Genomic DNA, 17,648 nt, shown 5'->3' on the forward strand with positions numbered 1-17,648 from the left:
TTTTAAAAAGATTTTGAATTCTCTACCCAAAACTTAAAATATAAAAGTCACACTATATTGACCACCTAAAATTGTAAAGATCTTAATTTCCTTTGCTTTTATCTTCCCAATCAGAAGTACATTAAAAAAAATAATTTCAATTTGTCTAAAAGTCAAATGATTTAAAAATTTAGCTTAATTTAATGTTTCATTTCTGTTGCTGAAAATGTGAATGTACAGTTTGATATCATAAATAAAAAAGCTTTTTTGTGTGTGTCCTGTAAACACTCCTCCCTCCTTTGTAAGTTTATTCACTTCTGTGTTCATGGGGAAGTTGCAGGAGAAGGGGACATTTCTGAGCTCTTAGACTTTCCATCTGCTTAGTGGCTCACTTTGGAAAGCTAAAGTGAGGTAATCCCTCCCTAACTAATTCTCAAAATGTTTATTCATTCATATACATATTTATATTCCTGAATTGACATATAATGTATAGCTATTATAAATCAGAGACTTTTAAAAATAAATATGAGTTAAATCTCTTTTGCTGACTTTCCATTAGTAACACACGAAAAAAAACCAAACTCTTACTTCAAGATCTGAAATTTAAGACTGCTTTTCCATTTCTTCAGCTCCTAATAAGCACTAAGAAGCAATCTGCATCAATTCGCCACCTACTCCTTGGCATCCCCAATTCCTCCAGCAGTTATTGCGAAGGTGGCTTCATTTTCAGGCATCTCAGGGCTAACAGAATACAAGGGAACAGAAGTTTATAAAAAGCTCTATTGCTATAAATACTGTATTCATGTCATAGGCATCATATTCCTATTAGTCTGAGTCTCCTGAGACATGTGAGTTGGTACAGCTAAATGTGGATTGCAGAATTTATCTACAAGTATTATCAACTGTCATAAACATTTATAGAATAACTTCTATATAATAACTTCTAAGGTTCTGGATGTCAGGAAAATTACCCTAAACTTGGAAGTAGGCAACAAGGATAACTGGGTATTCTTACAGTGCACTATCAGGCATTGTGCAGAAGACCTTTAGGGGTTTACTGATTCTAAATGGTATGTACCTCATACAGCTCAATAACAAAAAAAAAACCCAACTGAAAAATGGGCAGGAGACCTAAACAGACATTTCTCCAAAGAAGACATATAGATGGCCAATAGGCACATGAAAAGATGCTCATCATCGCTAATTATCAAAGAAATGCAAATCAAAACTACATTGAGGTACCACCTCGCAGTGGTCGAAATGTCCATCATTAAAAAGTCTACAAATAAAAAATGCTGGAGGAGATTTGGAGAAAAGGGTACCCTCCTACATTGTTGGTGGGAATGTAAATTGGTATAGCCACTATGGAAAACAGTATGGAGGTTCCTTTGTTTTTTGGAGGTTCATTGAAAAACTAAAAATAGAGTTGCCATATGATCCTGTAATCCCAATCCCGGGCATATATCCAGACAATACGATAATTCAGAAAGAGACATGCACCTATATGTTCATAGCAGCATTATTTACAATAGTCTAGACATGGAAACAACCCAATGTCTATTGACCAATGAATGTATATATGTGTGTGTATATATATGTTTATGTCGTATATATATATATATATATACACACACAATGGAATATTACTCCCATAAAAAAATAATGCCATTTGCAGCAACATGGGTGGATTTAGAGACTATCATACTAAGCAAAGTAAATCAAAAAGAGAAAGACAAATACCATATCACTTATATGTGGAAACTAAAATAAGACACAAATGAACAAACATATGAAACAAAACAGACCCACAGATAGAACAGACTTGTGGCTGCCAAGGCAGGGTGGCGAAGGGAATGATTGAGAGTTTGGTATTAACAGACGCAAACTATTTTATCTAAAATGGATAAACAACAAAGTTCTTCCTCATAGCACAGGGAACTATATTCAATATCCTGTGATGGAAATGAATATGAAAAAGAATACATATATATGTATATCAGAATCACTTTTACAGCAGAAATGAATGTAACACTGGAAATCACTTATACTTCAATACAATTTTTAAAAAATAATAAAATAAATAGTGTGCATCTTTCCACGACTAATGTAGGGAAAAACCGTCAAAGACTTTGAAATGAACTAAAAGATTACTGAGTACCTTCAGTGGAAAAATAGGTTGCCTAACACATCCTTCCAGGTTATACAAATCTGAGGGTTCCATGGTTTTCGTTGTCTTTGAGCTATTTTACAACTCCATGAGCTGCAGAAAACTATGAGTAATACAAATTATTCTTGTCCATAGAAATGTAAATTATGTGAAGAGGAATGCAACTGATTACTGTCCTGTGGATACTGACCCATTTTTATCAATTTAGAATTCATTTCAGCATTACTTATATGACTGCATCTGTGTGTTAATTTGATTTTTCCTTTGATCAGGTTATAAAATCTTACTGGTTCCTGCATTACTTACTGAGTTAAATATGATCTTTGACATTTTATATTTGTACGAGTCATGATTACAAGCTCTTTATTTTTTTTTACCCCCCACTACATGCTCTTTAAAATTTTACATTTTAATTTATTTTACAACTCTATAGGAGTAGGATTTGTAGAAAACCTATAGCAGTGCAAATTATTCTTATGATGCCAGTCTATAACAATGGAAATGAATTTCACTGTGTAGAAAAACAATAGGTTTCTCTCCAGTTGATACGACAACTTCAAATGTTATAACTTATTGCCTGGTAGGATATTAACCAGTTTTGAATCTATTAGCGAATTTATTTCTTCATTGAATTGACCAACTACATAAATCTCTGTTCCTCAAATTATCCTTTAAATCAGTGGTTTCTTCGTTAATTGAGATGAAGAAAATCTCTAACACATGTCCATCCCACGTTGATTTACAGAAAGTAATGTTTTTAATTTTTTTAACTCTTTGAAAATCAGACTTTAGCAAGTACTAGACCCCACAGAATTTATAAAATTGAGACAGCCTTTACTCTCAAGATGGAGAAGGAAATGGTAATCCACTTAGTATTCCTGCCTGGAGAATCCCAAGGACAGAGGAGCCTGGCAGGCTACAGTCCATGGGGTCGCAAAGAGTTGGACATGACTGAAGTGACTTAGAATGGATGCGTGCATTACTCTCAAGAAGCCTAAAAGGTGAACTATGATATAACAAATATGCAAAGTAAGCTAAGTTCCTTAAAGTCAGTATATGTTATAGAACTCTAAGGAAAGAAGAAGTTATGCAGGCTAGGTTACTCAGGAAAGGTTTCATAGATTATAAAGGACTTCATAGAGGCCTGTGAGGCAGAAATGGGGGTATTCCATTTCTAGCATGAATTAAGAATAGGGCCATTCATGTAGTGCTCTGTAAAGCAGTGTGGAGATGGGTTTTTATTCTGACTCAAGATGAGGAGCTATTGGAGGGTTTTAAACAGAGGATAGATATGACGTGACTTGGTGTTATAAAGGATCATTCTGGCGTCTATGCTTAAAATAGACTCTAGAGGGACAATGGTAACCTAACTACCTGGGACATTGGTTTTCTCATGTGTTATTGTTTAGTCCCTGTGTCCAACTCTTTTGGGAACCCATGGACTGTAGCTAGCCAGGCTTCTCTGTCCATGGGATTTCACAGACAAGAATATTGGGAGTGGGTTGCCATTTCCTTCTCCAGGGGACCTTCCCAATCCAGGGATCAAACCTGTGTCTCCTGCATCGGCAGGTGGGTTCTTTACCACTGAGCTACCAGGGAAGCCCTTCCTCATGTGTAAATGGAGATAATAATCTCCATTTGGCACGAGGCCTAGCACATAGAACCCACTCAGTAAGTGTTAGCTAGCATTGCTATTGTTTTTAGCTTCATGATCTTCTCTATTAAAATGTTTTTTCTAAAGTCAAGGAGAATTCTTTGTGAGATATCTTTAGAAATCATAAAGAAGGAAGTACAAGCTGCACAGAAAACTATTCTGACATTTTAAGTTCTGATCTGTTTTGCTATTTTTATTCAAATTTATGGATATTTGACATAATGAACTTCTATGATAATTTTAATTATCCTTTGTTGAATCTGCAGAACCCTAGTGTTCTCTTAGGACCGTAAAAACTGTAGGGGTTATTTGTTCCTAAAAGTTTACAAGACTTGATTAAATATACAAATGATTGAACATGTAGACGGAGTTAGTTACTGAGCTCTTACTAGATGCCAAGTACCATGCTAAGTGCTTGGGACATTAGTAAACCAGACCCAGTTATTGTAGTGAGGGAGATGTACATGTAATTGGCTGATTACAATTCAGGGTGAAAGATAGTTGGGAAAGTTCTAAGCACAGCAATCTGTCCCAGATATAAACCAAGAAATTTTAGTAAAAAAGATGAAACAATCTTACTCTCTACTTAATTCAACAAAGTTCATTTGTAACAAATTTCTAAAGATTGCTGAAGCTCCACAAAACATAGCACTTGCATATGTATCATACTCTATGAGGACCAGTGATGAAACGTGAAGTGGTCTAAAAAAAAACCAGATAGAGGGACTTCCCTGGTGGTGCAGTGGATAAAAATCCACCTGCCAATACAGGGGACAGAGTTCAATCCCTGGTCTGGGGATATTCATGCCACAGAGCAACTAAGCCTGTGCACCACAACTTCTGAGCCCATGCTCTAGGGCCCATGGGCCGCAACTCCTGAAGCCCGAGCGCCCTAGAGGCTGTGCTCCGCTACAAGAGAAGCCACCATAATGAGAAGCCAGAGCACCATAAGAGTAGCCCCTGCCTGCTGCAACTAGAGAAAGCCCGTGTGCAGCCATGAAGACACAGTACAGCCAAAGAGCAAAAAACCACCCAGATAGTTAGGGGAACTGATTATTTAATATTTAATATTTTTAATTACAATACATAATAAGTACTATGATTCATAGCTAAAACCAGATTAAGAGCTCATGTGATTTCTTTTGGCTGATTTTTTCCTCCCTAGGGTTAAGAGTTACTACAAATCTTTACCTTGTTGCCCAAGACTGGCTAATCAGTCAGTCACAAATATTGTGCCTCTGTTATGTCTGAGGCACTAAGAATACAGTGGTAAGCAAGAGAATAGTGTCTCTGTCCTCAGGGTATTTACTGTCTAGTGGGGATGATATACATAAATCATCACCAATGGAATGTAAGCTTCATGAAGGCAGAGTCTTGTCTTTTTGTTTGGTTCACTGCTCCATCCCCAGAATGGAGAACAGCTGAAGTGTAATACGTTTCTCTGTAAAAACCCACTAAGTTTGTTAACTGTTTTCTTGTACTGTTTGATTTTATTGATTTTTTTACCATGCACATCAATTACCTTGTCAAAGTTTATTCATATATTTGCATGTGTTTATATATTATATACATGAAAGTAAAAGTTACTCAGTCGTGTCCAATTCTTTGGGACCCCATGGACTATACAGTCCATGGAATTCTCCAGGCCAGAATACTGGAGTGGGTAGCCTTTCCCTTCTCCAAGGGATCTTCCCAACCCAGGGATCGAACCCAGGTCTCCCACATTGCAGGTGGATTCTTTACCAGCTGAGCCACCAGGGAAGCCCGAGAATACTGGAGTAGGTAGCCTCTCCCTTCTCCAGCAGATCTACCCGACCCAGGAATCGAACAAGGTCTCCTGCATTACAGGCGGATTCTTTTCCAATTGAGTTATCAGGGAAGCCCATGATATATATATATATATAAAATACATGCACGTACATATGTACATACATGTGAAGAGCTGACTCATTGGAAAAGACCCTGATACTAGGAAAGACTGAAGACAAAAGGACAAGGCAGCAGCAGAGGATGAGATGGTTAGATAGCAATGGACATGAATATGACTCAATGGACATGAATTTGAGCAAACTCCAGGAGACAGTGGAAGACAGAGAAGCCTGGGGTGCTACAGTCCATGTGGTCACAAAGACTGGTACATGATTTAGCAACTGAACAACAACAAAAATATATGTACATCAACCCATATGTATATACATACATACTCATGTATGACTCCTTTTGAATTTGGACAGAAAACCCCAATGGCTTCAGTCTCCATAGGAGAAGCTGAAGGTGACATGATTGTCCAGAATATTCCAGCACCATCTTTGCAGCAAGAGACAGGAGAGGGTTAAGATGTACTATGCAAACATTATAGAACATGACAGGTTATTGCTTTTTTAACAACAAAAGCACCAGTCTCCTTCCATGCTACATACTTGCAAATCTTGAAAAATTCCATAAAATCTTTAGTCCCAGCCCCATGCCAGGCTCTTGTTTTGCAGTTCATCTCTAAGTGGCCGAAATATTAGCTTTCTCACTCTAAAGATTGTTTTCTTATTCTCTCCGTTTATTCGCTTCAGGGGCTCAAGGAGCTCTCTCAGGTCAGAGAGGGGCAAGAGCTGGAGCTGGAGTCCTGAAGCCCAGCAACCCAACCAGCTGGGCGACAGCATCCTAGGTGTTGAAGCCCAGCTCCAACAGCACCCCCCATGCCCACCAGCCTCAGGGCTGAAACAAGCGCTCAGAACTAAGGGCTGCTCCTTCCACCTCAGCCTTTCCAGACCCAGTCAAGGTATGTCTACTGAGGAACAGTTGTAGGAAGGGTAAAGGTCTACTCCCCTGCCAGTCCTTCAGAGATAACAAAACAGATGGGCAAAAATGGGGGAGGTCCACAGAGAAGGGTCAGCAGCAATGCTCAGGAAGGAGTGAGCAATGACTCCTCAATTCAAATCACTTTAGGTTTACTATTGGTAAAATCTAAGTTTATAACTATTAATTAAATAAGTACTGTGAAAGAATATAAGGTGTAATATAGAGTATTAGCCTAGACTGTAAGGGTCAGGGAAATGTTCCTTGAGGAAGTGCTGTTTAAATTGAAACCTGAAAAGAAAACTAGCAGAAAGAAGAACATCCCTATAACATGCTGTACATTTCCTGCATTTACCTCACTTAAAGTGGAAATCAATTATTTCATTACCTAGCTTTACTGTGGAGAAGGCAATGGCACCCCACTCCAGTACCCTTGCCTGGAAAATCTCATGGACGGAGGAGCCTGGTAGGTTGCAGTCCATGGGGTCGCTGAGAGTTGGACACGACTCAGTGACTTCACTTTCACTTTTCACTTTCATGCATTGGAGAAGGAAATGGCAACCCACTCCAGTGTTCTTGCCTGGAGAATCCCAGGGACAGTGGAGCCTGGTGGGCTGCCGTCTACAGGGTCGCACTGAGTCGGACACGACTGAAGCGACTTAGCAGCAGCAGCAGCAGCAGCTTTACTAAGATTTGGAAGGTCAGGGACCAAGTCTATTTGTCAACAAAATCCCCGAATCCCTAGAACCTAGTACATATTAGGGACTCCCCAATGAATTTAATACTTTTTGAGAAGGAAATTCAAGCATGTAGGGTCTGCCCTTGGAATAATTATAGCCTCTCTGGAGAAGTAATTCTATATAACATCATATGCACAATAATCTAATTAAGAATAAAAAAATATTTACCTGTCATAAATCTTGGCAATTCTCAGCTCTCCTCTTCCTTTTCGCAAGCTTATTCTTGTTGTTGAAGCATGTGCCAGAATGTGTCCCCCAATGGGTTTTTTTGGGTCTGCCTGAAAACTGAATTAACAGAACACTTTTCAGGTTTCAGCATATGAACTATATACAAAAATACCTGCGATTACAAGGCAACTTTTCTATGGAGAATGGCAAGGGATAAATAAGAAATAAGAAATACCCAACCCTTCTGCATGATGCTCTGATGTAAACGAGAGCAGATTGAGAACCTCTTTCTTGCTCACTAACTGTACACTGGAAACCTTCAATGTTGTACGGTTCTGAATTTGAGAAGAGTCTCAGAAATATATTTATTGCTGATGTCTAAAGTTTATTCTAAAATAGGATACAGGAAAGATAAGCTCTTACTATGATCATATGGATTCCAAAATAAATTATGATTACAAGATTATTACAAATACTGACACTCTTGAGAGATAGATATACTCACTAGGGGATGAACACTCATTTCCAAAGAGAGATGATTTTGAATGAACAAAATGGGAAATAAATGATACAATCTGCAAAAGTGCTAAGAAACAAAATAGAAAGATAACATGGGGAGAAAATGTCCTAAAAGTAACTCATAATGTAAGAGGTTATACTTATTTAAAACAAAGTACAACACAGCACAGTAAATAGCTTTAGCTCTAGAGAATATCAAACCAATTCAAATTTTATTTGTTCCATCAAAGTGTTCAGGATTCTGTGTAGAATTTCATGGGGAATTTATGCCTCTTGACTTTTCTTGTAAGTTACCAACACTTTAATAATTTAATAAAAGATATAAACTCTTCCCCAGAAAAATGCACAAATGTACATATACGAAAATTTTCATGTAAGTTTAGGAGATTCATAGCTCCTTCCTGCTCTAGTGTGGACAGGCATTAACAATAATAGTAACAACCAAGATTTATTGAGTCCTTACTCTGTGGCAGACACTCTTTTAGCTCATCTAATTATTTCCCTTTGCTGAGATTCCATATTTAGTAAATAATTTTGGATTAAAATTTGGATTCTGCCTACAGAACCCAAGGTCTGTAGGTCTGCCCACAAAGAGAGAATACCCTGGTCATAAGAACCTCAAATGAAGTTACATTTTTCTTTATCAGTAAACTGGCCCTCTGATCTTTCACTGAGTCTCATAAATTTGATTAATGTGAGCCTGCCCCTAAGAAATGGATTTGTTCTCAGTGGATGACCAAATCAATCCTCTGTAAGAGTAAGGGCGCTGAACTCTGGTCAACTCAACAGGGTGATGGACACATCCTTCCAAAGCCTATCAAATGACAGCATGCTAACCTCTCCCCTGGCATATACAGCTTTAATGTTCTATGTGGCATAAGAGATTTAGAGTTAGACCTGAGTTCAAATTTTGGCTTACCAGCCAGCCATATGACCTCAGGAAACTTGTTATTCATTCTCAATGTCTGTTTCTTGATTTTAAATGGAGAATAATAACTGTACATAACTGGTACAGTACTTGTAAGAATAAAATGAAATAGTTTAGATAAGGCAGTAACCCAGTAACTGAAATTATTATCTGCTTTCCTAATCCTGACTCACTATCTATGTTACCTTGGGCTAATTATTTACCTTTATGAATCTGTTTCTTTAACTGTAAAATGGGAACCAAAAAAGCCTCTTACTTTTCAGGGCGGTTGTGAAGATTCAAGACGTATTTCATACAACTCATGAGGAGCCTACTACATGCCAGGAACAGCGCCAGATCATTTACAAAGCATTAGCTTTGCCCTTCCAGTAATCTCGGCACACAAAAGACATCCAATAAATGGAGACTATTATTATTTAACTAAATGATTCCGTTAAAAGAGTCACTCTTTCAGTGACATGTAAATCAAGAAATTTTTCTTCAAGCCTATTTGAACTTCTTGGGTGTTCTAGCAATTACAAACATGTCTTGAGGTAAAGTGCAAGAAGGTATAATACCATTCCACATTCATTTAGAGGGCTTTAATTTACTTCTATTTCTGACCAAGTGAAAACAGCTTCAGAAAGCCACCCACATCCTTCCTTTAGCCTGTTCTCTTATTTCCCCTTCTTCTATATTATCTTTTCTTCTTTTCTCCCTTTCTCAGGGGATGGGGGACTATGATGAGAAGAAGGAAGAGACAGGCGTAGATATTAGGAATAGAGAGGCCAAGAAAAATTGTTTCATTTATCCTGCTCTGGTTGAACAGGATACAGCATGTTATATCGTTGACGCCAAGACAAAGAATCTCCTGATCTTTCAACTTCAAATCAGGGTGCAGGGAGCATAAGATTATGGTGATGGTAGGGCAGGTGGTATTTTTCTGGGATGAAATAGGAAAAACAGCACAGTGAGGCTAAAAGAGCATCAGCGTTGCAGTTACATAGTGAATAGCGAAGTCACTCAGTCGTGTCCGACTCTTTGCGACCCCATGGGCTGTAGCCCACCAAACTCCTCCGTCCATGGGATTCTCCAGGCAAGAATCCTGGAGTGGGTTGTCATTTCCTTCTCCAGGGGATCTTCCCGACCCAGGGATCAAACCCAGGTCTCCCACATTGCAGGCAGATGCTTTAACCTCTGAGCCACCAGGGGATACCTAGGTTTAAATTCTGGCTCCTGCTTTTTAACTGTGTGATTGATCAAGCAGGCACTCTAAGCCTTGGTTTCCTCTATAAATTAGGAATAACAACAGTGTCTACCTCAAATACTGGCTGGAGTGGAGACCTTGAGGGGTCCAGGCAAGGGCAAACATGGGAGAAAACTGGTACTCCTGGTACTTTTGACTTGCTAAGGGGCAAGCTTAAAGATGGAATTTTTTAGAAGGAGTCCATTTAGAGACTGAGTGAACATGTCCAAAAGTGAGGAGGATGTTTTGAGATTAGAGGAAGATAAAGAGAGAAGAGTACTGCCAAAAGAGTGGAATTTTGACAAAAAAAAAAAAGATGGCTTCAAAAAATACAGTATGTGTAAGAAGTTTTGTTAAATAATCCCACCTACTATTTCCTCTCAAACTATGCAGAAAAATCTACACATTTTAAAAAATTTTGAAGACAGAATTCTGGGTTTTGGGTGGTGAGATGGGGAGAAATGTGGCAATATTTTGAGACTGGCTTCATAGAGAAGGGAAGTCTAGGAGGTGAGCTAGGGCTTCCTTGGTAGCTCAGCTGGTAAAGAATCTACCTATAATGCAGGAGACCCCGATTCAATTCCTGGGTCGGGAAGATCCCTTGGAGAAGGGATAGGCTATCCACTCCAGTATTCTTGGGCTTCCCTGGTGGCTCAGACAGTAAAGATTCCATCTGCAGTGCGGGAGACCTGGGTTTGATCCCTGGGTTGGAAAGATCCCCTGGGGGAGGGTATGGCAACCCACTCCAGTATTCTTGCCTGGAGAACCCCCGTGGGACAGAGGAGCCTGGTGGGCCACAGTCCACGGGGTCGCAAAGAGTTGGACATGACTGAGGGACTAAGCACAGCACAGTAGGCGAGCTTTGAAGGGGTGATATGAGAATTACATGAGATGATAAGTGAAAGCATTTGGCACATGGTAAGCAACCAAGAAATATAAACACTCTTAATTTCAAATAATTTAAATGTTCCACAAGGTCAGCATGCTAGTGATCTTGGCTCAATGTTTTTTCTCTACCATATTGCCTCTTCAGTTCAGTTCAGTCCCTCAGTCGTGTCTGACTCCTTGTGACCCCATGAACCGCAGCACACCAGGCTTCTCTGTCCATCACCAACTCCCGGAGTCCACCCAAACCCATGTCCATTGAGTCAGTGATGCCATCCAACTATCTCATCCTCTGTCATCCCCTTCTCCTCCTGCCCTCAATAATTTATACTAATGATGTAGAATCAGTAAGTGACATCCTTAAAGAGTAAACTGCACATTTACAGGACTAAAAACATTCTAAGATGACTTTTTGTTTTAGGGAAACAAATACACAAATGAAGTAGGGGGACATCAAGGTCTTATTTGTTGCTTATCTGATTATTTGCTGTGGTATGGAGTTTCACAGGCTGATACTTTGACTATTTCCAGGCCTTTATCAACTGGATCATTCTAGTCCTAAAATCTGTATTTGTGAGCCTTATCTAGGAATTACTGCTCTGCTGTATCATATGGCAGCTCCTCGCCTCTGTAATTTTGTTCCTTTTTAATACAATGTGCCATCGAGTATAATGCATGGGATATAAGCCTCAATTATTGTCAGTGTACTTGGCGACTCATACCAATTATAGTGATATTTCTCTGACAGGCTCCAGGAGAGCTGCAGCTTGGAGTTCCTTAATACTGAGAAACAAAGATATTTTCTTTATGGAAAGTATTCTAATAGCATTTGGAATTCTTTAGTTTAAAATTTCTTTTTTAATTTAGTTGTGGCAATTTATGTGCTTTACAGCACATGCATTTAATTTATATTGTCATAATATTAATGCATTTTAGAATATACTAATTACAGTGAAACTTGTTTCTGTATAACCCGGCTAGGTGGAGGAGATGCTATTTCAAAACAGATTCACCAAGCAAAAATACGAGCCTTTGTTACTTTCTTTGGCTCTTTACCTAGCTTCCTTCATTACAAATCTCCTCCGCTGACTCTTCAATTATCTTCTTTCTATCACCTCTTTATTTTTCTCTTACTGGAGTCAATTCAAAATGATTTGATTCTCTGAAACTTTTTACAAATGTAAGAAAAAGAATCCTATCTGACCTAATTTCCACAGACTTCTTTTGCCTTCTAACTCTAGATCGACAGTTTTGGCCTCTTCAGTGTTCCCTCCCAACACCTGAAGAAAGAACATTGCTCTTTAACTTGTACTGTTTTATTTGAATGCAACCCACTTCCTCCCTCTGAGCCAATGAGTCATTTTCTCTTTTTAAAGTGAGCCTTAAAAATCTTCCATTTCTCTTCAGCTTAAAATTATTCTTTTTGTGAAGTACTTCATGTCCTGTGTATAAAAGACACCACATAAAACAGAGATTGCCCTAACCATTCAAGGACTACAGACTTTGCATGACATATCAAGACTTAAAAATTTAAATTAAATGGACATCATGTATTTTGTTTTTCCCTAATGGAGGCAAGGCAGATAGTCTCGTTTGTTCACTAGTAAATTCCCAGAATCTTGTTACATAGTATATTTTCAATAAATATATATTGAATGAATAAATAATTTCTCTCTCCCCAGTCATTTTAACATGCTTGGACTTTCCTGGCGGTCCAGTGGTTAGGACTCCACACATCCACTGCAGGGGGCTCAGGTTCAGTCCCTTGTTAGGGCGCCAAGACCCCACATGCCTCAAGGTGAGGCCAAAAGGAATGACCAAACCAAAAAAAAACCATGTGCTTAAAACCTTTCATGTAGTTAAAACTTTTCACATTGGAATCTCTTGTAATTAAGTAGAAAATAAAAATGGTACTGAAAAGTGAGAGCTATATCAAACTGAAGAAGATGCAGCAATAATCTTAGGATGAGTTCAGAAAATGCCTAAAGAGAGATACATTCATTTCAGAACAATTTTCAGAATTTACAATATTATATCAAATATCTTCTTATATATATATCAATGATTGATTTATCTGCTAACAAACGACATACTGACTCAGTTTTAAAGTAACAGAACTGTGTACTGCAGCCATCACAGTAATAACTGATTTAAACAGAATCTCCAATAGGGACTTCTCTGGTGGTCCAGTGGCTAGGACTCTGTGCTCTTAACTCAGGGAGCCTGGGTTTGATCTCTGATTGAGGAACCAGATACCATATGTTGCAACTAAGAGCTCACACGCCCAGTGAAGATGGAAGATCCTGTGTGCCTCAACTAAGAGCCAGTGCAGCCAATAAATCAATAAATAATTAAAAACAAAAGAATCTCCAATAGATGCTAAAATCAATGGGTGCAAAACATGATACTTACATACGTCTCAAAGTATCACCCCAGAAATTACTTATTAATTACCAAGGGGAAAAGGTTTTTTACAATGGAGAAATCTGGTGAACACCATCTTAATCACATGATCAAACTTAACATCAGTAATAATGGGACAAACTGAAAGAGTGACGCCTCTTGATATGATATATGGAAAAGTGATGTATAACATCACTTATATAGTTTTCCTGCCAAATATGTTTAACGTTTTAAATAATGAGAAAAAAATAAACTCCACATTGAGAGACATTCTGAAAAACAAATGGCCTGTGCTCTTCAAAAACGTCACATGCTCCCAATGCAGGCAGCATGGACTTGATGACCCTGTGTGCCGCATGGAGCGACAAAAACATCAATGTCACAAAAGACAAAGGTTGAGGAGCTGTTCTGATTAATGGAAACTAAAGAGACATGACAAGTACATGGAATGCATGTTCCTTCAAACTACAAAGGCTATTATTGGAACAACTGGAGACACTTGAATATAACTGTATATTAGACAACTAGTACACCAGTATTAAATTAGCACCCTGACTGTGCTAATAATGTTGTAGTTATGTACAGGAATGTTCTTCTTCTTAGAAGAGATACGCTGAAATTTAAGAAGTGAGGTGTCATGATGTCTGCAAATAATTCTCAATAATTCAGAGAAAAAAACTCTCAAAGGTTTCACAGAACATATACATACATATATAAGCCTGTGTACGTATGCAATATATAGAGAGATTTTACATACACATGCACACACAAAAACACATATGTTAACAACTGATGAACCTAGGGAAATGATATTACTTGTGTATTTATTGTGCTAGTCTTGCAACTTTTCTCTGGCTAAAAATTATTATAAATAAAAAGCCACTGAAAAGATCTTTAAAAAAGGCAATACATAGATTCAGGGTTATTTGGATTTCTTATCCAGATACATACTGCTCAAAATTTTTGATGGTGGCAACTAACCTTTCTTAGAATTCTCTGTTTCACTAGACTACTTTCACTCTCCTTATCTTTCTATTCACTGCCATCTTTCAAGAAGAGGCATCAATATGTAAGTTATGTGCACAATACGTCAACAAAAAATGAATATTTCTAACATGGACTAGCATGGACTGAAATTCTGTTTCCTCAAATAGGAGACTTCTCTCCTAGGACCTCTTACAAATATACCCCATGTATATCCTGTAGAGAGCCTGCTTTTCTGTTTTCAGGCTAATAGCTTATCGGTGCAACAAAAACCATTCATGTATTTTTGGTGAGAGAAGTCTCCACATCACTTCCTGCACATAATAAATGTCACCTCCCCCCCTGTAAGAAACCATTCATGTATCTTGTATATAAGTTCTAATTTCCAAGATTTTTTTTATTGTTCTCCAATATCCTTTTAATCTTAGACAAAAAAGAACCCCAAATATATCTGAAAATAGTTAAAATATTGCTTTGTTTTACAAAGAACTAGAGACAAATAGATCTGGATAACAAATAAGTGATATTCGCAATTATGAAGTAATATGCACTGTGTAAAACATGATTTGTGACAGATTTGTGCCCATATCAAGACTGATAATTTTGGAATTATTTCCTATTCTACACTCTAAACCCTTTTTTTCCCACTTTAACGCTTCTGATATTAACTTTTGTGAAATACAAAAGCAGAATATTGGGGCTTACGTCATAGTTGCTCCTGGGTCAGCAGTCATTTGATTGGTCACAAACACAGCTACATTATATTCTGCATCAAGAAATAAAATTAAGAAACTAAGAATGGCAATATAAATATTAAAAGTTTATTGCTTAGATTTCAGAGTTTAGAAACACTGTGCCATGAATTTCTTTGATAAACAAGATTACATTCCTGTTTTTTCACTGTTAACACAAAGTTATTGTTATATTATTTAGGTACCTTATTGTTTTAGAATCAGTATTTCTGGTTTTAAAAAAGTGTTGTATCCCCATGAAGGAAATTTTATCTTTTAAAAAACAGATTGTCTCCTGACATTATTCTGAGCTTCTCTGCAAAGCTTATTCAGCAAATAGTCACAGATGCTATTCTAATATCACCGTTTATTTTAAACATCTACCTTCTGAGATTTTTTGGAGTCGTGACAACATCTGGGCCAGTTTTTGCTGCCGTTCAGCCAACTCCCCACGACCACTGAAATCCACTCGGAAAAGTGCCATTATTGAATCAATGATCTGTGCAAAATTAATGTAAAAATAAATAATGCATTTGGAAATGGAAGTTAATTTGAACTAAAATCAACAGAAGAAAGATAATATGCTAAATAGCTGCAGATTGAACAGTATTTAAAAGCTTGTACCAGTAGCTTAAAGATGCCAGCTTCTTCATGGAACTTCGCTGCTACATAATCAAGTAGCTCCATCTGATGTTCACCTGATGGGAAATGCAGTGGGAAAATGTTATAAAAGCTAGAAGAAGCGGAGACTAAGATCATGTATGTCCTTGGAACTCAGCAAAAGAGAACCCCTGAAGGATTTCTTTTTTTTTTTTTTTAGGATTTCTTAATTATTACTTTATTAAATATGGTAGCATACATACCAAATGATACCTTATCCAAAAGAATGTTACTCTCCATTTCAAAGACAAAGAATAAGAAATAATTTGAGAGCATTTCAATGTCTAAGGACTTAGATAATAAAATCTGTGGACTGACTAAATAAATCTGGAGAAAAGTAAAATAGAAAGAGAAAAGAATAATGTTAAAATACAGTATCGTTCAAATAATACATCAATGCTGCCAATCTTAAAACAGCCTAAGCATTCAATTGCATGGGGTTCTTACTAGTATATGCACGTGCATAAAGTACATTGTCCAGAACTGCATTATGGTCTACATTGAAGCGATCAGCAATGTCCCGAAGGCGATCTGGACGGCTGGAGTATGCCAGATTAAGGATCCAATAAATCAATTCCAAAAAGTTTAGACAACAACTACAAACAATAATGCTCTAAGTAAATGAGAGGCAAAACGCTCTACCTGCATAGGTATTCTGAGGATGCTAATAATCACCTAAAATCTATATCAGACTTTATTTTTCCTAAGTGCCTTAATTAGGTAGTAATAACAGTGATAGAAATAATGAGACAGTAATGAATTTAAATATTAAATTATCTAATCTAAACAACAACCTTGGAAGTGAGTTGTTATGGCCTATATTGCATTTTACAAATGAGGACATTGACAGAGATTAGGCAAATGACTCAGAGGTAAGCAGCAAATCAGTTATTAGAGAAAAACTAGAAATTAAGATTTGTGAACCTCTTTTGTACTCAGTTCTATAAAAATAGATCTCTTCTATGAAGATAATATCATTGAATTATAATTCAAGTCACTTCAAAGTGAATTAATTCACTCAGGTTCCTCACTTGTTCAACACGCAACAGTTTAATATACCACTAATCACATGTTGCCAATAAATGATAAATTTGACTACATGAACCAAAGGATCAAAAAAGTCACTTTAAGGGTACATACAGAAAGGAATTATCATCATATAGTTTTTCATTTATTTTGGGTTTAAAATCCACTTTCTTCTAAAGGAGTTGTAATAGCATTCTGAAATTAGTAAATTCATAGAGGGGACAAATTCGGTGTACCTGGAAAAGTATTCTGGAAGATGTTAATATTCACTTATATCTATCTAGACTATAAAGAGTATTAATAAACATCTTTTTAGGTCTTTGGTGATCCCAATATTTTCTAAAATGACATAAGATAAAATGCATGTCCATGGACTCATTTCACTTTGTTTACAGTATCTGTGTTAATACTGATCATACTATGCTGTGCTGTACTTAGTCGCTCAGTCATGTCTGACTCTTTGTAACTCCATGGACTGCAGCCTGCCAGCCTCCTCTGTTCATGGGGATTCTCCAGGCAAGAATACTGGAGTGGGTTGCCATGCCCTCCTCCAGGGGATCTTCCCAACTCAGGGATCAAACCCAGGTCTCCCGCATTACACACAGTTTCTTTACCGTCTGAGCCACTAGGGAAGCCCAAAAATACTGGAGTGGGCAGCTATTCCCTTCTCCAGGGGACCTTCCCTACCCAGAGATCGAACTGTGGTCTCCTGCATTGTAGGTAGATTCTTTACCAGGTGAGCTACCAGGGAAGTATAAACCAGGGACCATTTATAACCTTATTTGTTGA

The 17,648-nt window shown here is 37.6% G+C and overlaps 1 protein-coding gene across 3 annotated transcripts in view; it reads right to left on the reverse strand.

Moving 5' to 3' along the window:
* The window catches only part of DMC1 (DNA meiotic recombinase 1), a 34,842-nt gene continuing 17,627 nt past the window's right edge, over positions 434 to 17,648 (reverse strand). For 2 of the 3 annotated variants that reach the window (XM_005681073.2, XM_018049118.1), the window contains 5 exons: positions 15,798 to 15,871; positions 15,558 to 15,672; positions 15,148 to 15,208; positions 7,499 to 7,615; positions 602 to 720 (listed from right to left, as the gene is read on the reverse strand). In XM_005681073.2, coding sequence (XP_005681130.1) covers positions 651 to 720; positions 7,499 to 7,615; positions 15,148 to 15,208; positions 15,558 to 15,672; positions 15,798 to 15,871 — 437 coding nt within the window. In that variant the 3' untranslated portion in view covers positions 602 to 650. Of the gene's footprint in view, positions 721 to 7,498; positions 7,616 to 15,147; positions 15,209 to 15,557; positions 15,673 to 15,797; positions 15,872 to 16,280; positions 16,373 to 17,648 lie in introns of all 3 variants that reach the window. The other variant, XM_005681072.1, reaches the window with a different exon arrangement.

The sequence above is a fragment of the Capra hircus genome, chromosome 5 (genome assembly GCF_001704415.2).
Source record: "Capra hircus breed San Clemente chromosome 5, ASM170441v1, whole genome shotgun sequence".
Taxonomy (NCBI): Eukaryota; Metazoa; Chordata; class Mammalia; order Artiodactyla; family Bovidae; genus Capra; species Capra hircus.